This window comes from Schistocerca nitens, chromosome 4 (assembly GCF_023898315.1).
Source record: "Schistocerca nitens isolate TAMUIC-IGC-003100 chromosome 4, iqSchNite1.1, whole genome shotgun sequence".
Taxonomy (NCBI): domain Eukaryota; kingdom Metazoa; phylum Arthropoda; class Insecta; order Orthoptera; family Acrididae; genus Schistocerca; species Schistocerca nitens.
Window position 1 is genome coordinate 162,577,523 of NC_064617.1, and position 20,656 is coordinate 162,598,178.

At 45.8% G+C, this 20,656-nt stretch overlaps 1 protein-coding gene across 1 annotated transcript in view; it reads right to left on the minus strand.

The window, feature by feature from the left end:
* Positions 1-6,848, minus strand: part of LOC126252180 (solute carrier family 22 member 7-like) — an 85,515-nt gene extending 78,667 nt beyond the window's left edge. The window contains exons 1-2 of the mRNA XM_049953050.1: positions 6,777-6,848; positions 6,285-6,488 (exon numbers count right to left, since the gene is read on the minus strand). Coding sequence (XP_049809007.1) covers positions 6,285-6,488; positions 6,777-6,848 — 276 coding nt within the window. The remainder of the gene's footprint in view (positions 1-6,284; positions 6,489-6,776) is intronic.
* Positions 6,849-20,656: the final 13,808 nt, after the last annotated feature.

Here is a 20,656-nt window from a genome sequence, read left to right on the forward strand (position 1 = left end):
GTACAAGCGCCTTCCCTTTGGTGTCTCTTCGGCGCAGGTCATTTTGCAGCGGTTCCTGGAACAGCTTACGCAGATTATCCCCGCCTGTGTGAATTATCTGGATGACATCTTCGTCACCGGACGTTCCCGCCAGGAACATTTGCAAAACCTCAGCGCCTTATTTCACGCTCTAAAATCTTCAGCTTTACGCTGTCGGCTGGACAAGTTTTGTTTTTTCAACCGGAAGTGAAATACGTGTCCCCTGGCTTAGCAAAGACGGCATCCGCCCTTCGGGTCGTAATGTCACGGCCATTGAGTCCCTTCCTCATACCAAGGACTTATATAAACTCCAAGTGTTTTTTGGGCAAGGTTACTTATTACTTAAAGTTCTTATCCCAGGCTGCCTCCGTTGTTCAATCCTCAATCACCTGCGTCGCAAAGGGGTGCCTTTTGATTTGATTCGTGCCCGTTTCCAGGCTTTCCTCCATTTAAAGGCGGTGCTGAAGTCCACTCCTCGCCTTACGCCCTTCTCTCTGAACCGACCCTGGTTGTGGCGGCTGATGTGCCAGCATACGACATTGGGGCCGTTCTCGCCCATCGGAATGCCAATGTCTCTGAACAGCCCATCAGTTATTCATCTAAGACTTTGACACCCACACAATGAAACTACTCCCAGATTGAAAAGGAGGCCCTGGCGATCGTGTTCGGCGTCCAAAAATTTCACACCTAGCTCTTTGGGGCAAAGTTCACACTCCTGATGGACCATAACCTCTTAGTTACTTTTTTCGGACCCCACTCTCACCTTCCAGAGCGGACGGCTCAACGTCTCCAGCACTGGGCGTTATATTTTAAGTAATTACGCTTACACCATCCGGTATAAGCCCACTGCCTGTCATACTAATGCACACGTTTTGTCACGTGTCCCAGCAGGCCTCTATCCTGTATTTGACCAACTGGAGCTCCTCTGCTTTAACGTTGATTCCGCCCGCCCTGCTGCGCTGGACGGTCTGCCTCTTATCGCTGCTCATATTGCCATGCCTACACGTCGAGACCCTATCTTGCAGCAGGGTCTCCACTATGTGGTCCACGGGTAGCGCTCGTATATTACTCGTGAGATGCGGATAGATTTCAGCCCCTGGCGTCACCTGCCCCACAGGCTCTCTGTGGTCAGTGATGTCCTTCTGTTGGTCACGGAGTCGGATGTCCATCGGGTGGTCATCCCTCAGGATTTGCAGCATCACGTCCTCAGTTTGTTACACCACAGGCACTGGGGTATGTCCCGCATGGAAGTTTTGGCTCGCCAGCACGTGTGTAGGCCTGGCATTGATGGCGGTATTGACCGACAGGTCCGCGTTTGCGCTGTGTGTACGCGTCCCCAGGCAAGCCCCCTCAGTCGTTAGCACGCTGGCCTGTGCCTCGCCAGCCCTGGGATCGTATCCATCTCGAAGTTGTGGGCCCGCTCGGGTTCTCGCCACAGAGGGCTTGCCTCACACATTACTCTCTGAATTGCCCCAGTTCATGGCATCCTCCTTCCACGACTTCTGTCAGGCCAATGGTATCAAACATATCCAAAGCCCACCTTTCCACTCTTCCTCCAATGGGGAGGTGGAGAGGCTTGTCAGCACATTTAAACAACAGTTGACGAAGGCTGTCAAAACATCTACAACCATGTCAGCCCTCATCCTGTTTTTGAGCACCTATCGCACCACACCAATTGATGGACATAGTCCGGCAGAGCTCCTCCACGGGCGACAGCCGCGGACCCTGCTCCATCGAAAGGGTTGGAGCGCCGCCATCATAACCAGTTCTTCCTGCGTGGCCGTGCGGGACTCCCGCCGCACCGCCTCCTCCTCCGCTACCTCCTTAGAGTACGGACATTGTCTGCGGGTCGCCGTCACTGCCCATCTTACTTGTTATACCTACACTGTAGTGGTAACAGTTACTGACGTTAAGTTTCGAGTGCAGAAGAACTACAGCAGCATCGTGATGGTGTGGATGAAATGAGACTCCAGGATAACGAAATGAAGAAACGGATCTCCTAGCTATTGAATATAATAAAGTCCCCCTCATCGAAATGACAAGCAATCTCAGAAACTGTTAGCCTCGGACTGGAAGAGGAATGTTCGAGGTCTAAAGTCAAAGCCATCCTCTGCGCACCTTCCTATGATTCAAAGACTACCAAGGTATTGTATGATACAAACATGGAGCAACTTCACGACAGTTACAGCACGGCTGGAAATTATTCATTGGAACTTGAACAAACACCTCTACCGTTTAAACCTAAACACCTACGCTCCATGCACTTGAGGAAGGAAAATGTTGCAAAATGTTCAGATGTGTGTGAAATCTTATGGGACGTAACTGCTAAGGTCATCAGTTCCTAAGCTTACACACTACTTAACCTAAATTATCCTAAGGACAAACACACACACCCATGCCCGACGGAGGACTCGAACCTCCGCCGGGACCAGCCGCACGAAAATGTTGCACACCATATCCTTTAGCAATGTCCTCAGAATGCATATCGCATAAACACACTTGCAAGTAATCTTTAGGCTCTTGGTCATCAGTTCACAAGCATCCTTCAAACTTTATTAGCATCCTGTGGTATAGTAAAGTATAAAATGCAGCATGAGTTCGTCGATAGTGCTATCATCAACATATGCCTCCCTGGACTGCCAATCAAATTCTCTTGGTTATTAGAATGCCAGAGGAAGACCAAAGCTAACTGACTACATTTCCACGTGCCACTCAGCAGGTTGTCGAAGGCTCAGCCTGTAAGTGTGCCACTATGTACTACGTATGTATCTGAATACTGGTGTAACGTAGCGTGGTGTAACTACCACTGTGTTACATTTTCGCAGCACGAGACGATAAGGAGGGGAGCCAGGATACCCAAATGCGAGAAGAGAAGAAATGAATAAATTAGGAGGATATTAGATATGGAACAACCAGTCGCGCAAATAACAGAGAACAGAACTCTGCAATGCTACGGCAATGTGCAGAGAATGGAACAAAGACAATGGCCAGAAGAGGTCCTGGAATGGTCACCGCCAGGAAGGAAGACGCCTGGACGACCGAGACTTCTCCTTGACCTTGACCCCCACTGGATATACAATTGTTATTACGTTGATTGTAGCCGCCGGTTGGAGGACTGGCGGTTGGTCTATTTGAGGTACGTTTCTGCCAATTACTGTTCTCATTACTGCCACCTGCTGGGGGTACGTTACGAATTTGTTGGCCATAGCCCCTCTGTTTCGTATAAGCCAGTCTGCTGTGATTTTGTTTGCGATTTTCTTTGACAGCTTGTTTCTGATTGTGGTTCCCACGTTACCATGATTATTTTAGTAATATTGTTACTGCACAGGGTATACAGGTGCCATCCATATCGATTTTTGCACACCGTTACCCTTCTGCTGTTGACTATTTTGCACAGGCGCACACTGCATATAAATGTTCTGTGATTGCGACGGCCCCTCTTCTTATATGAGGACAGTCGAGTCTAATACGAATAAACAATAGTCTACATCATTTTCAGGTGAACTGATCAGGTTTTCCCTGATATGGGCCGGTATGCGACTTTTCAGTATTGGCACTACGTCCACATTGAAAACAGGGTTTGTACAATACCTAGTTTTGTATAAGTATTTTTCGACACACTTCCTTAGTTCCCCATGATTGAGTGGTGATGGGTTGAAAACCTGTCGACGTAGCCTCTCTTGGACTGCAGTGAACCAATGTTTATCCAAGAAAGCCCTCACAAATTGCTCATAGGTATGGCATCCCTCAGTCATATCTGTTGCCACAATAAAACAGTGTGTTTACTCCACAAAGAACCGAATCTTCTGTGCTTCATCTGTCCAGTTTCGGGGTGACACATTGCGAAAAGCTCTGATAAACACTACGGGGTTCGTTTTCTTACCCTCTGTTGAAAACAGTTGGAGACTGCCTGTGACGGAACAAACTCTCGTCTGCTAATAAAGTAGACAAACATGCAATATTGTCTGTTGCCGCCGTCGTATTGTTCGGATGCGCGTGTTTGAGCACCTAATATCGACACTGGCAATCACTGTTGCATTTTATTATTCGTATCTTCTCCGTCTAAAGGGCTGGTAACAAATGGTTCATAGGTATTACCGCTATCTATCTTATACGACTGCATCTGACTGCTTGCTAATGGCGTCTCTCTTGTGACATTCGCAGTATTAATTATACTGCTCTGCAATTTCTCTTACGCTCCCCTTAAGCCTAGCTCAATTAAAAAATCAGTGCGTTTACACCTTTTTTACTACCCCTTCAACAGCTTTGGCGTAGGTCTTATGCTCTTGTACGACATTCTGTGCAAGTGTCTTAAACGTATCTTCACGATGTGATCAAAAGTATCTGGACACCTGGCTGAGAATGACTTACAAGTTCGTGGCGCCCTCCATCGGTAATGCTGGCATTCAACATGGTGTTCGCCCACCCTTAGCCTTGATGACAGCTTCCACTCCCGCAGGCATACGTTGAATCAGGGCCTGGAAAATTTCTTGGGGAATGGCAGCTCATTCTTCACGGAGTGCTGCACTGAGGAGAGGTATCGATGTCGGATGGTGAGACCTGGCATGAAGTCGGCGTTCCAAAACATCCAAAAGCTGTGCTATAGGATTCACGTCAGGTATCTATGCAGGCAAGTCCATGTTGACGTGTAACCACTCCGCCACAGGCCGTGCATTATGAATAGGTGCTCGATCGTGTTGAAATACGCAATCGCAACCCCCGAATTGCTCTTCAATAGTGGGAAGCAAGAAAGTGCTTAAAACATAAATGTAGGCCTGTGCTGTGATAGTGCCAAGCTAAACGACAACGGGTGCAAGCCCACCTTCATGAAAAACACGACCACAACGTAACACCACCGCCTCCGAATTTTACTGTTGGCATTACACACGCTGGCAGATGACGTTCACTGGGCATTCACCATATACACACCCTGCCATCGGATCGCCACATTGTGTACCTTGTCTCGTCCTCCACACAATGTTTTCCCACTGTTCAATCTTCCAATGTTTACGCTCCTTACACCAGGCAAGGCGTCGTTTGGCATTTACCGGTGTGATGTGTGGCTTATGAGCATCCGCTCGACCATGAAATCCAAGTCGTCTCACCTCCCGCCTAACTTTCATAGTACTTGCAGCGGACCCTGATGCTATTTGGAATTCCTGTGTAGCGGTCTGGATAGATATCTGCCTATTACACATTACGATCCTCTTCAATTGTCATTGGTCTCTGTCAGTCAACAGACGAGGTCGACTTGTACCCTTTTGTGCTGTACGTGTCCCTTTACGTTTCCACATCAATATCACATCGGAAACAGTCGACCTATGGATGTTTAGGAGTGTGGGAATCTCGCATTTAGACGTATGACGTGACACCCTATCACCTGACAACGTTCGAAGTCCGTGAGTTCCACGGAGCGCCCCATTCTGCTGTCTCACGATGTCTAATGACCACTTAGGTCCCTGATATGGAGTACCTGGCACTATTTGGCAGCAGAATGCACCTAATATAGAAAATGTATGTTTTTGGGGGTGTCCAGATACCATTTATCACATAGTGTAGCATTTCCGCTTCGGTTCTGTCCTTTAAATTTTTTAGTTTCAATTAGATACTTCCTAGTCCTTTTTTATGAACTTAGACCCTAAATCTAAATGATTCAACTTTACCGCTAACTCCTCTACTTCTTTCGGCAAATCTTCGTATAAAGATTGAAACTGAATAGCATTAGTTATTTGCTGAAAATTTCTAACTGTGGCTCTTGCTTCTGAGTCTGCACGTTAGTCACGATCTTCAGTTTACCTGCCATTTCCTCTTTGCGTCGGTTAAAGATATCTACACTTGTTTATCTAGGTCGTTTATCTCCTAGACAAATCAGTGAATAACTCCCCGTTTAATTTCTTCCCAACATCGGCAAGTTTACATACTAACTCATTAGAAAGGTAAGTGTTTAGATTTCGAATTATCATTCTTAAAACCATCAACTGTTAGCTTTTGTTCATTTTGTTCTTAAAATCATGAAATGTTTTAGAGTTTTTGGTTTATTGTGTAGAAAAATTCTTCATTATGTCAGTGAGGCCTTTATACATAACCTGCATTGAATGCATTGATGACGAATTAGCGTCTTGTGTACCTAGCCTATCTTGTTCCACCTCATTTAAAACAGGTTCTCATGACAGGGAGAAATTGAAATTTACTGATTCCGCAGTAGCCCGTCTTTCACTGGATTCATGCGAGGGAATTTGTGAGATTTGGGAATTAGTATCGCATACCGTGAGCATGATAGCTTTATGAGGTAAGCCACTATTGTCATCATCATAAACTGAATTGCTGTAACACTCCCGGCTGTTCTCGATATGGTCGACATTTTCGGTGCCACTATTATTTGCCGTCGCGCTCATTGCCGCGACATTTGGTATCTGATCACTATTTTCATTAGTCGGCACAACATTTTCAGCTGTTTCCTTTAAGTAAATCTGTTTTGAAATTATAAATGTGAATGAAAATAAATTTTAAACTTAAAATTGATTGCGAGAAGTTTCCGGATGACTACATGATACATTCTGCGCCAGTATTGCTGCTTATTATTGCTGTTTACATTTTTTGTATCCACGTTTCCAAAAATCAAAATAATGTTAACCCAAATCTACGTTGCCTTAAAAATTTGCTTCAAATTTATGACTGGATGGGGTAAGTACTGATACTTTTAATCCAGGCCTTGCCAAGCGCTGTCACACGAGATGTAGGCTGGAGTTCTTTCCTACCTTATAGAAGATCTTCTTAAATGTTGTTGATGCACTTCCCCCGGTTAACCATTGGTAATTTATGCACGCCATGCGGCTTTTGATCTTAGAGTTCCCTCTTCAATATTCCACTCATTAGACAAAGTAAATAAAAAACCAATTAGTACAACAGAATTTAGGACAAATTTAATTATTGCACCAGTCTAATCTATCTGGCACCGTCCAGGGCACGGTCGATAGCCATACTAATTAACTGAAAATTTTGAGAATAATAATTACGACGGAAATTAGGTGACGCCTCACAAGAGGCTCAACAATAGCGAGTTCGCTAGGGAGCGTGTGTTTCAGCTAATTTACTGACAGCGACACGCACACAGCCGATAGTCAGACTTACGATTTTTCGCATATACGAACAGTCTGTAACATGTAATATTGTATTATTAGATGATAGTTCTTCGAGCTTTGAAGTTATTTACTTGTTCTTCTTGAAAGACCATTTTACGGCGTCCGTCTTGCTGTGCTTGTATTTCTTGTTTCTCCGAAGTATTACAGGTACCGTTAAGGCAGATAAATAGATCCGGTTGAATAAGGAAAAAGTAAGTGAACTTCATACTATAAAAATTAAAATATTTGACATTGTTAGTGAACTGAACAGAAATCCACGTCCTCTCTCTATCGAGACCGGGAAAACACAGACAGTGCAAGATGGTTGAAATATCCGATGGGAGTTTCTACAAACATAAAAAAATTAATGTTTTCGTATTTCCTCTCTAGCTCCACAATCTTGGCTACTGTGGGCATGTCGCGTTTTAATCTTTGCCGTAAACTACTTTGGGGAATGAATAGTTAAATATGTCCAGAAAAGTTGACAGAAAATGAAACATACAACATAAGTTCCAACATATGACTTTCCACAGAGTTAGAATTTCTGGTTGGTTATTAAGTGTAAGGTTCCTGAGTCGGATATCAGTTCTCCAACAGTGAGATTCACACAATTATAGACCTATATCGTTGACGTCAATCTGTTGTAGACTTACAGAGCATGTTTTATGCTTAAGAATTATGACTTTTTAAAAAATAAACTTATCGTACGACTGAACTGATTGACCTTAGTTGATACTACTGAAGAACTGTTTCAGGAATAGTCTTTTACTTATTCATAAGTTCAAATCTGCTAAATAATACAAATAGGTAATATTTACCTGAATTTCTTATGTTTTCGGGCTCCTGTGTCAGTTTATCCTGGCATCCGTCTAAAATGACATATGATAAACTTCTTACAAGGTTGTCAAAAACGTATGGTTGAGATTAATTTAAAAACAGGGCACTGAGATAGCGAATCCTAAAAGTGAATGAGGTACGTTCCTGATACAAAATTTATTTAACACTATGTTATATGAAGCAATGAGGACCTAGAAACAAAATTTTATGTTATCTTAGTTGTACGTCCCCTATTATTCCTCAGAAGGAAACTGCTGACCATGTGTTAGTATATGGTAATGAAACACCATGAATGTGCTCAGACATACTACTTCAAATCGCACGTGCTACGAAGGCTACTCGGAAAGTAAGGTCCGATCGATCGCGAAATGGAAAGTGCATTGTAAATCCGATGAAGATTTGCACAGATGTATTGCGCGGTGTCTCTGCTATGCTCGTCGAGCGTGTCACTTCACTCTTTTCAGTTCTGAGCGCACAGTTATCAGTTAAAAATGCATAGAAAGTGATATCTATCGCCAAGCATGAGTGTCTCTGAGAGATTTCGCCTGCTTTTATGCAGCCCAAACAACGTAACTGTAATGCTTTTTCTTCTTCTTGACAATTCTCGGTCGCAGGGCTTTCGAGACATTGTGCTTCATCACCCACCATACTTCCCGAACCTGGCTCCCTCTGATTTTTTCTCTGATCACATTAAGCCCTGGCTATGAAGACAACATTTTGGCTCTGGCAATAAGCTATAGATCGGAGTACAGAATCGGCTATAATCAAATGCGGCTGCCTTCCGTGACGATGATACTGAAAAGTTGGTACAACGCTAAGACAAATGTCTCAGTCGAGGCTGCGACTATGTAGAGACATAGCTGGGAGGTGTAGCTAACTGTTACAATTAAAAGCTTTCTGATTTTCGCTGTGGTTTCCACATCGTGACCGATCTCAGCTTAGTTTCCGAATTGCTATCGTGTAGTACCCAGAAGATGTAAACGGTCTGAACTGCATTTCGCCTGCCTTGCATGCAGCCCACATTACGTAGTTGTTTTGCAGGTCCGCTAGTCTCTTTGCAGTTCAGTCGTACGACGACACAAAGCTTAAAGTAAAAGAGATCACTGTATTTAACATTATCAGTCTAGATGTAAATCAAAATCAAGATGTTGCAAATGCTTAGAAACGGGTCATTACGGATGAGATAGACCTAAACGCTTGATAACTCAATTTTATTACAGTAAGGAATAATTAAGACTCACAAGAAGACTCATTAGAATGTGAGATAGTACACTCTGTTATATAAATAATTCCTAATATTTGAGGAAAAATTAAGTATTGTTATGAACAAGATATTTTGAGGCACCTGGGCTGCTGAAGGTTTCTGAAAATTCGAAGTATTTTTGTTCCTTACAAGATTTTTCCACACACGTGAAACGCCGTTTACAATACGAATTGTTTCTTATAAACTGAATGTTGAACCAGCCATTTAAAACAATGTAATTAGCAGCGGAAAGCGCTCTATGGAAATTTCAAAACTAAAATCGTATCAAGCAATTTCTCCGTACTCAGAAAAATTGTTTCTTCACAAGCCTGATCTTTGAAAGACATGAACTACACTCCTGGAAATCGAAAAAAGAACACATTGACACCGGTGTGTCAGACCCACCATACTTGCTCCGGACACTGCGAGAGGGCTGTACAAGCAATGATCACACGCACGGCACAGCGGACACACCAGGAACCGCGGTGTTGGCCGTCGAATGGCGCTAGCTGCGCAGCATTTGTGCACCGCCGCCGTCAGTGTCAGCCAGTTTGCCGTGGCATACGGAGCTCCATCGCAGTCTTTAACACTGGTAGCATGCCGCGACAGCGTGGACGTGAACCGTATGTGCAGTTGACGGACTTTGAGCGAGGGCGTATAGTGGGCATGCGGGAGGCCGGGTGGACGTACCGCCGAATTGCTCAACACGTGGGGCGTGAGGTCTCCACAGTACATCGATGTTGTCGCCAGTGGTCGGCGGAAGGTGCACGTGCCTGTCGACCTGGGACCGGACCGCAGCGACGCACGGATGCACGCCAAGACCGTAGGATCCTACGCAGTGCCGTAGGGGACCGCACCGCCACTTCCCAGCAAATTAAGGACACTGTTGCTCCTGGGGTATCGGCGAGGACCATTCGCAACCGTCTCCATGAAGCTGGGCTACGGTCCCGCACACCGTTAGGCCGTCTTCCGCTCACGCCCCAACATCGTGCAGCCCGCCTCCAGTGGTGTCGCGACAGGCGTGAATGGAGGGACGAATGGAGACGTGTCGTCTTCAGCGATGAGAGTCGCTTCTGCCTTGGTGCCAATGATGGTCGTATGCGTGTTTGGCGCCGTGCAGGTGAGCGCCACAATCAGGACTGCATACGACCGAGGCACACAGGGCCAAAACCATGCATCATGGTGTTGGGAGCGATCTCCTACACTGGCCGTACACCACTGGTGATCGTCGAGGGGACACTGAATAGTGCACGGTACATCCAAACCGTCATCGAACCCATCGTTCTACCATTCCTAGACCGGCAAGGGAACTTGCTGTTCCAACAGGACAATGCACGTCCGCATGTATCCCGTGCCACCCAACGTGCTCTAGAAGGTGGAAGTCAACTACCCTGGCCAGCAAGATCTCCGGATCTGTCCCCCATTGAGCATGTTTGGGACTGGATGAAGCGTCGTCTCACGCGGTCTGCACGTCCAGCACGAACGCTGGTCCAACTGAGGCGCCAGGTGGAAATGGCATGGCAAGCCGTTCCACAGGACTACATCCAGCATCTCTACGATCGTCTCCATGGGAGAATAGCAGCCTGCATTGCTGCGAAAGGTGGATATACACTGTACTAGTGCCGACATTGTGCATGCTCTGTTGCCTGTGTGTATGTGCCTGTGGTTCTGTCAGTGTGATCATGTGATGTATCTGACCCCAGGAATGTCTCAATAAAGTTTCCCCTTCCTGGGACAATGGATTCACGGTCTTCTTATTTCAATTTCCAGGAGTGTATTTTCTTCTGGGTCTGGATTGAAAGCAAGCATCTATTGCTATTGCAGCCAAGCAAAGCATTCGAGCCTAACTGGCACTGGATCACAGCAGTGTTCGTCATTCTTGCCTAGGTCGTGAGATATCGGTGTTTTCACCGTCATCAGTTAGGAAATCTGAACTTCAATATTTATGTAGTCTGTCTGGAATCCTGTGAAGGCCTGTGCTTTACTAAAAGCATGTAATATAAATTCAAATAAAAAGATTAGCAGGTGTTTAAAACTAAGTACCGTAATGTAAAGTTTTGTGGCGTGGACTCGAACCCAGCAAGTAATCAGTTTGCTAATTAAGTAAAATCAGATGTTTCAACGGCAGCGTGATGCCTGAACCTGAAGAGAGGATACTATATTTTTTTTTTGTCGGACCGGGAACCGAACAAGGCGCTTACCGACACTGATTTCTATCCACGAACTGTTTGCTCACCAGTAGTGGGATGTTTATGTTTCGCTAAAAATAGCGGCACCTATCGTTACTGTAGAAACACATGAAGGAACATGAAATATGAAAATTATTTATTAGTAGTAGCTCGGTGTGCATAAAGTAGAGCTTCAAACGAAATCGTGCTGGACCATAATTCGAATCCACCAATATGTCTTTCGTGGAGACACAGAGGAGTTTGCACTCTTATAGGAAAAAAAAGAAAAAAGAAACGAAACACTCGCTCTATATCGTTCCATGTCGGTCAGATACCACGGAAGAGGTGATTCAATTCGAATTCCAGTTCAGCACTAGATCTTTCAGCGTCTCAGTTTCAAACAAGATAAGAGCCTTGTGAACTGGAGCGACCCTTGGGTCTCTACACCTACATCATACTCCGAAAACCACCTAAATGTGAGTGACGGAGGATACTGTCGGTACCACTATCTGATTCCGCCAACCCTTTTCCACTCGCGAATAGTGGGTGGGAAGAATGCTGGTCTATAAGCCTCTGTATTGGTTCTATTTTCTCGAATTTTCTCCTCGTGGTTAATATGAGAGATGTATGTGGGGAAGGTAATACACTCCTGGAAATGGAAAAAAGAACACATTGACACCGGTGTGTCAGACCCACCATACTTGCTCCGCACACTGCGAGAGGGCTGTACAAGCAATGATCACACGCACGGCACAGCGGACACACCAGGAACCGCGGTGTTGGCCGTCGAATGGCGCTAGCTGCGCAGCATTTGTGCACCGCCGCCGTCAGTGTCAGCCAGTTTGCCGTGGCATACGGAGCTCCATCGCAGTCTTTAACACTGGTAGCATGCCGCGACAGCGTTGACGTGAACCGTATGTACAGCTGACGGACTTTGAGCGAGGGCGTATAGCGGGCATGCGGGAGGCCGGGTGGACGTACCGCCGAATTGCTCAACACGTGGGGCGTGAGGTCTCCACAGTACATCGATGTTGTCGCCAGTGGTCGGCGGAAGGTGCACGTGCCCGTCGACCTGGGACCGGACCGCAGCGACGCACGGATGCACGCCAAGACCGTAGGATCCTACGCAGTGCCGTAGGGGACCGCACCGCCACTTCCCAGCAAATTAGGAACACTGTTGCTCCTGGGGTATCGGCGAAGACCATTCGCAACCGTCTCCATGAAGCTGGGCTACGGTCCCGCACACCGTTAGGCCGTCTTCCGCTCACGCCCCAACATCGTGCAGCCCGCCTCCAGTGGTGTCGCGACAGGCGTGAATGGAGGGACGAATGGAGACATGTCGTCTTCAGCGATGAGAGTCGCTTCTGCCTTGGTGCCAATGATGGTCGTATGCGTGTTTGGCGCCGTGCAGGTGAGCGCCACAATCAGGACTGCATACGACCGAGGCACACAGGGCCAACACCCGGCATCATGGTGTGGGGAGCGATCTCCTACACTGGCCGTACACCACTGGTGATCGTCGAGGGGACACTGAATAGTGCACGGTACATCCAAACCGTCATCGAACCCATCGTTCTACCATTCCTAGACCGGCAAGGGAACTTGCTGTTCCAACAGGACAATGCACGTCCGCATGTATCCCGTGCCACCCAACGTGCTCTAGAAGGTGTAAGTCAACTACCCTGGCCAGCAAGATCTCCGGATCTGTCCCCCATTGAGCATGTTTGGGTCTGGATGAAGCGTCGTCTCACGCGGTCTGCACGTTCAGCACGAACGCTGGTCCAACTGAGGCGCCAGGTGGAAATGGCATGGCAAGCCGTTCCACAGGACTACATCCAGCATCTCTACGATCGTCTCCATGGGAGAATAGCAGCCTGCATTGCTGCGAAAGGTGGATATACACTGTACTAGTGCCGACATTGTGCATGCTCTGTTGCCTGTGTGTATGTGCCTGTGGTTCTGTCAGTGTGATCATGTGATGTATCTGACCCCAGGAATGTGTTAATAAAGTTTCCCCTTCCTGGGACAATGAATTCACGGTGTTCTTATTTCAATTTCCAGGAGTGTATGTTGTCCGACTCCTCCTGAAAAGCGATGTTCCAAAAATTCAATAGTAAATCTCTCCGTGATACTCAAAGTCTCCCTTGAAGGTCTGCCAGTGGCGTTTGTTCAGCGTCCCCATAATGCTCTCTCGCCAGCTAAACAATCTTGTTACGAAACGGACTACTCTTCGTTGAATCCTCTCTGTCTCCTCTATCAGTCCTACCTGATAGGGACCACAGATAGATGAACAATACTCAAGAACCGGGCGAACTAGCGCCTTATATGCCACCTCTTTCGTGGATGAGTTACGTTTCCTTAAGATTCTTCCAAAGACCGGTTATTTACGTTGAGGATCAACTGACCGAGCCTGAACCATTCATGAATTCTCTGCAGGTCGTTCTGAAAATTCTTACTATATTCTGGCGTTGTTACTTTGGTATAGACAAGTGCATCATCTGCAAATAGACTTACAGAGCAACTGACGCTATCTACCAGATCCTTTCTATACACTGTAAACAGAAACATTCTTATCACACTTCCTTGTGGTAGTCCGGATATTACTTACATCTGTCGATTTTGTTCCGTTAAGAGCGACTTGTTGAGTTCTGTCAGCAAGAAAGTTTTGAATCCAATTGAAGTCTGCTCCGATGTTTTCTAAGCTCGTATATCCTTCATTAAATGGCAATGCGGGACGGTGTCAAATGCCTTACTGAATGCAAAGTACACGGCATCCACGTGAGCGCCATTTTTTATTGCAGTTTAGATCTCGTGGAGGAGCAGAGCAAACTGAGTTTCGCAGGATCTCTGTTCCCGAAATCCAAGTTCATTTTTATACAGGTGATATTCACTTTTAGAAAAACGTCATAATTCTTGAGCATAAAACATGTCCGTAAGTCTACAACAGATTGACATCAACGATATAGGTCTATAATTGTGTGAATCTGTCTTACGGACGGCTTTTTTCCAGTCGTTAGGTACCTCTCGTTGCTCAAGCGATTTACGATAAATTACAGCTAGAAGGGGAGCATTTTTTTTCGCATAATCTTTATAGAATCATATAGGTATCTCATCTGGTCATGACGACTTTCCACCACTAAGCGATTGAAGCCGCTTTTCAATTCCGCGGTCGGTTATCTCAATATCCGCCATTTCAACATTCGTGAGACTTTTGAAAAGAGGGACAGTGTAACGATCTTGCTCTGTGAAACAACTTCGGAAGAGGGAATTCAGTATTTCTGCCTTCTGTAGTTATCTTCCGTTTCGGTGCCGGTGTGGTCACTGAAAGAATGAATAGGTGATTTTGACCCATGTACTCATTTTACATAAGACCAAAATCTCTTAGAGGGTTTACTCAGGTCGGTTGACAACGTCTTACTTTCAAAATCATCGAACGCTTCTCTCATTTTGCTCATTTTCGCTTCGTTCAGGTTTTGTTTGTCAGATAAGTATTTACTTCTCTTAAATCTGTGAGGAGGTGCTCTTTGAATATGTAGTGCTTTTCTAATATGGCTGCTAAACGATGGTGAATCCTTCCCATCTCTTTAAACATTAACCGGAAGGTCCTTGTCATGGGCATACTGAACGATGCCTTTGATTATTTTCCATTGGTTCTCCACATCTTTGTCCTCATCAGCGAATATACACTCCTGGAAATTGAAATAAGAACACCGTGAATTCATTGTCCCAGGAAGGGGAAACTCTATTGACACATTCCTGGGGTCAGATACATCACATGATCACACTGACAGAACCACAGGCACATACACACAGGCAACAGAGCATGCACAATGTCGGCACTAGTACAGTGTATATCCACCTTTCGCAGCAATGCAGGCTGCTATTCTCCCATGGAGACGATCGTAGAGATGCTGGATGTAGTCCTGTGGAACGGCTTGCCATGCCATTTCCACCTGGTGCCTCAGTTGGACCAGCGTTCGTGCTGGACGTGCAGACCGCGTGAGACGACGCTTCATCCAGTCCCAAACATGCTCAATGGGGGACAGATCCGGAGATCTTACTGGCCAGGGTGGTTGACTTACACCTTCTAGAGCACGTTGGGTGGCACGGGATACATGCGGACGTTCATTGTCCTGTTGGAACAGCAAGTTCCCTTGCCGGTCTAGGAATGGTAGAACGATGGGTTCGATGACGGTTTGGATGTACCGTGCACTATTCAGTGTCCCCTCGACGATCACCAGTGGTGTACGGCCAGTGTAGGAGATCGCTCCCCACACCATGATGCCGGTTGTTGGCCCTGTGTGCCTCGGTCGTATGCAGTCCTGATTGTGGCGCTCACCTGCACGGCGCCAAACACGCATACGACCATCATTGGCACCAAGGCAGAAGCGACTCTCATCGCTGAAGACGACACGTCTCCATTCGTCCCTCCATTCACGCCTGTCGCGACACCACTGGAGGCGGGCTGCACGATGTTGGGGCGTGAGCAGAAGACGGCCTAACGGTGTGCGGGACCGTAGCCCAGCTTCATGGAGACGGTTGCGAATGGTCCTCGCCGATACCCCAGGAGCAACAGTGTCCCTAATTTGCTGGGAAGTGGCGGTGCGGTCCCCTACGGCACTGCGTAGGATCCTACGGTCTTGGCGTGCATCCGTGCGTCGCTGCGGTCCGGTCCCAGGTCGACGGGCACGTGCACCTTCCGCCGACCACTGGCGACAACATCGATGTACTGTGGAGACCTCACGCCCCACGTGTTGAGCAATTCGGCGGTACGTCCACCCGGCCTCCCGCATGCCCACTATACGCCCTCGCTCAAAGTCCGTCAGCTGCACATACGGTTCACGTCCACGCTGTCGCGGCATGCTACCAGTGTTAAAGACTGCGATGGAGCTCCGTATGCCACGGCAAACTGGCTGACACTGACGGCGGCGGTGCACAAATGCTGCGCAGCTAGCGCCATTCGACGGCCAACACCGCGGTTCCTGGTGTGTCCGCTGTGCCGTGCGTGTGATCATTGCTTGTACAGCCCTCTCGCAGCGTCCGGAACAAGTATGGTGGGTCTGACACACCGGTGTCAATGTGTTCTTTTTTCCATTTCCAGGAGTGTATGATGCTGACTGCTGAGATAGTCTGAAATTTGTCTCCAGTCACCCTTGCCGAGCAAATATATATTCCCACTTCTCTTATTATTCTTTGTAGGATCCGTCGTCATAGCTGCTGTCACAGCCTCATGATCACTGATACCTTCCTCTACGTTATGTGATTCGGTTAAGTTCAGGTCTGTTTGTTGCCAGGAGTCCTTTTGTTGCCAGGAGATCTAAGACGTTACCCATATGAGTGGGTTCTCTAAGTATGTGCTCAATTTAATTTTCTGAGCAGACATTCAGAAGAATTGCACAAGGATACCTGTTTCTGGCATAATTTTTGATGGTATAACACCCCTAATGAATACGTGGCAAGTTGAAGTCACCTCCTATTACAACGGCGTGATCAGGAAAATTACTAATTATATTCTGCAAGTTCTGTCTGAAGCGCTCTACAACTACAGATCCTGACCCAGATGGTCTATAAAAGCATCCGATCACCACTGTTTACCGTTATTTGATACTCAATTTTACCCATATTAATTCACATTCGGAATCAGTAGTAACTTCCCTAGATTTTATCGAATTTCTTACTTCAGCAAACACGTCGTCACCATTGGGACCAACCTATCCACACGCTGTCATTGACGTCTGACTTTCTACCAGCTTTCTGTTACTAGTACAATTTGTGCATTATAATCATCTGTAAGCGATACTAATTCTGGGGCCTCTCCTTGGATGTTCCTGCAGTTTACTAAAATCACATTAATCTTTTCTATCTGTGATCTGCGCTCCGAGAACAAGGATTCTCTGAGGTCACTGTGGTTGATTTGTTAGTCAAATCGTCTTCCGTAGGCAGGGGTTCTCTACCCTAAATAAGCCCCTAGTGCACTCCACAGGTACTCCGCTAATCTAGTAGCTGCTTCTCGCGTGTAGTGCACGCCTGACCTATTAAGGGGAACCCTAAAGTCCTGCAACTGATAGCAGATGTCGAGAAATTCAGATCCGATAACGTAGGAGAGTCGTCTGAGCCGCTGGTTTACGCCTTGCACTCTGCTCCAAACCAGAGGACCGCGATCAACCCTGGGTACAATGCTAGAAATGGACAGCCTAGCCTGCACACCTCGTACATAAGCCCCTAGTGCACGCCACAGGTACAGGTACACAGGTTACCTTCACCAAATCAACCAGCCGACAAAAGGAGCCAAGGATGGATTCAGAATCCAAGCGGAAGGCATCATTCGTGCCGACATTTGCCACCACATGTAGCAGGTTGCACCCAGTGCGCTCGATAGCCGCCGGCAGGGCATCCTTCACATCACGGACGAGACCTCCCGGTAAACATACCGAATGTTGAAAGGAATTCTATCCCGTTTTGCCTGCTATCTCCCTGAGGAGCTGCCAATGATAAGCATTCCCTCATTCTGTACTTGCCCGGACTAAGAAAATCGAACACCTCCTAACAGGAGAGGCATCACGTGCTGGCTCAGAGCTATCATCATCATTGGGTCGTACCTCGTACCTGTTGCTAAGACACAAGGAGCCAGCGGAATGGCCTGCTCCTTCTTTCGCCTTCCGCTCAGCGACATACGAACCTACCACTGTCTGGCACCCACTCCGGAGTCAGGACGGACCGGTCAAATGCTGCATATCAGAAGCCGCAGCGACTTCCGATTTATAGCTGTACTCTGAGACCGCAAACTATCAAACACAAATAAATGTCTCTACTGAAGTTCGCGTATTTATATATACCTGATATTAGAAACCCTGTTTACCGAAAAGTTACTGCACTAGATAAATATTCAAACTAGAATGCACTGATCTGAACTGTATGCTGTCTACTAGCACAAAACTGAACCGTAGTGGCGTGACGGAGTTTCAGGTGACAGTAAAATTTACGTTATGAATCCGCCCTACACCATGATATTCACAAGAATTAGGCTAAACCAGAGACTACGATTAATTTTCTAACCACTGGTCTACACAGTTAAGTAAACGGGTATAGTTCACGTCTTTGCAGAGGCAAGTGAAAATAAATGAAGGCTAAATTAATTTACTGTTTATCAGACTATTGCTGCTGCCGCTGTCGGCACTGATGCGCATCCTCTAGGCTCGGCGACTGCTGCTACGCTGTATAAAATGACATAAAGTTTATACTGCAACGAAACTCACTGGTGACAGAGTTTCTGTATTCCTAGACTTCGGTCTCGGCTGTCGCCCATTCTAAATCGGCTCTGCCCCAGGTGGTGCGATGAGATGATATGTTTGTAATGCCGATTCTGAACTACTGTGCAACCTGACGTTCTTCACTTGGCACTACCAGCCTAGAAGGAGATTGCATTTGATTAAAATGTATGACGGATGTGTATCTCGATCTCATACTTCTAAACTAAGAAACTGGGATTCACTCACCGGACCAGTAAAGCCCACATTTCCTCCCTTCTTCATTATGCCGAAACGTATGTGTCCCTAGCTTGCAAAAAAGACACCGTGAAAAAAATTCAGTTCTCTTAACTAGTTAATTATCAATAGGATTCCGACTAGGAAATTACGCTACTCTTGTGTTAGCAGTATGTAAGGACACTTTTGGCCATCATAACCTGGGTTGGAAGCCATTTTGTAAATTACACGTTTTCAAGATATATTTTAGGTCGAGGAGTACAGTTGCAGCGTAGGAAGTTACGAAATACGTCGATTGTTGTAGCCCCTATCTCAATTAATTTTTTAATCTGCTACTGCCACACGCGTGCTTGAAGAAAACACTTGTTTCTTGTTCATTTTTAGAAGCAGTGCCGAAACAAAGGGTTATATATGTACTTAGCAACAAATGATTGACGTGTTCTTTTTCATCTGTACCGTTAGAAACAGTTATTTAGTTCTTTGCATGTCTTGAGAGTAGTTTTCGAGTTAATATCGGATATTTCCAGTAATTTGTAAATAACATTAAAACTAAATTAAATGAAATCGTGGACAAACGAAAATATTGCATCGCACTACGTCCTTTATTGTGCTTAGCAACGACGTTTTGAAATTCTAAAGATCACGTACTACGCCAGAGGCTGTAAGCGTCCTCCGTTAAATATCATTTTCTCCAGATGACATGCTCGACGTCACCTGTCTGAGGTAGTACAAGGAAGACAGTAATGCAGGAGATCAATTACTTTCCGTTGCAATAAACTCATTTTACATCGTCGAAGTTCACACTTTGCGGAGTCACTCTAACTGTATTATCCACAGTGTAGAAAAGTATTTCAGTGTTGCAGAACTGATATCCGAGTCAGGGACATTACACTTAATCATCAACCAGAAAATCTAACTCTGTGGAATGTCATGTGCTGGAAATTATGTATTATGTCTTATCTTGTGTCAACTTTTCTGAACAGTTTTAACTATTCATTCGCCTAAGTAGTTCACGGCAAAGATTAAAACACGATATGCCCACAGAAACCAAGCCTGTGAAGCTTGGGAAAAAATGAAAACTATAAGTTTCTTATGTTTGTAAAAACTCTCATGGGATGTTTCATCCATTTTGTACTGTCTGTGTTTTTTCCCGGTCTCGATAGAGAGAGGAAGTGGATTACAGCTTAGTTCACTAATAACGTGAAATATTTTAATTTTTATAGTATGAAGGCAAGTTCACTTACCAGTTTCTTATTCAGCCTGATCTATTGATCTGCCTTAACGGTACCTGGAATTCTTCGGGGAGACAAGAAATACAAGCGGAGTAAGATGGGCGCCATAACATTGTCTTTAAAGAAGAAATAGTAAATAACTTCAAAGAACTATCATCTAATAATACAATATTATATGTTACCGACTGTTTGTGTATACGAAAAATCGTAAGTCTATCTGCTGTGAGTGTCGCTGTCAGTAAATTAGATGAGACAAAAGCTCCCGAGCAAACTCACTATTGTTGGGCCTCTTGTGAGACGCCACCAAATTTCCGTCGTAATTATTATTCTCAAAATTATCAGTTAGTTGGTTTAACTATCGAACGTTCCTTGGAAGGTGCCAGATAGATTAGACTGGTGCAATAATTATAGTTGTGCAAAATTTTGTTGTACTAATTGCTTCATTATTTACTTTGTTACGTGAGTGGATTATTTCCCAGAGAACACTAAGGTCAAACGCCGCATGGCATGCATAAATTACAAATGGTTAACCGGGGGAAGTGCGTCAACAACA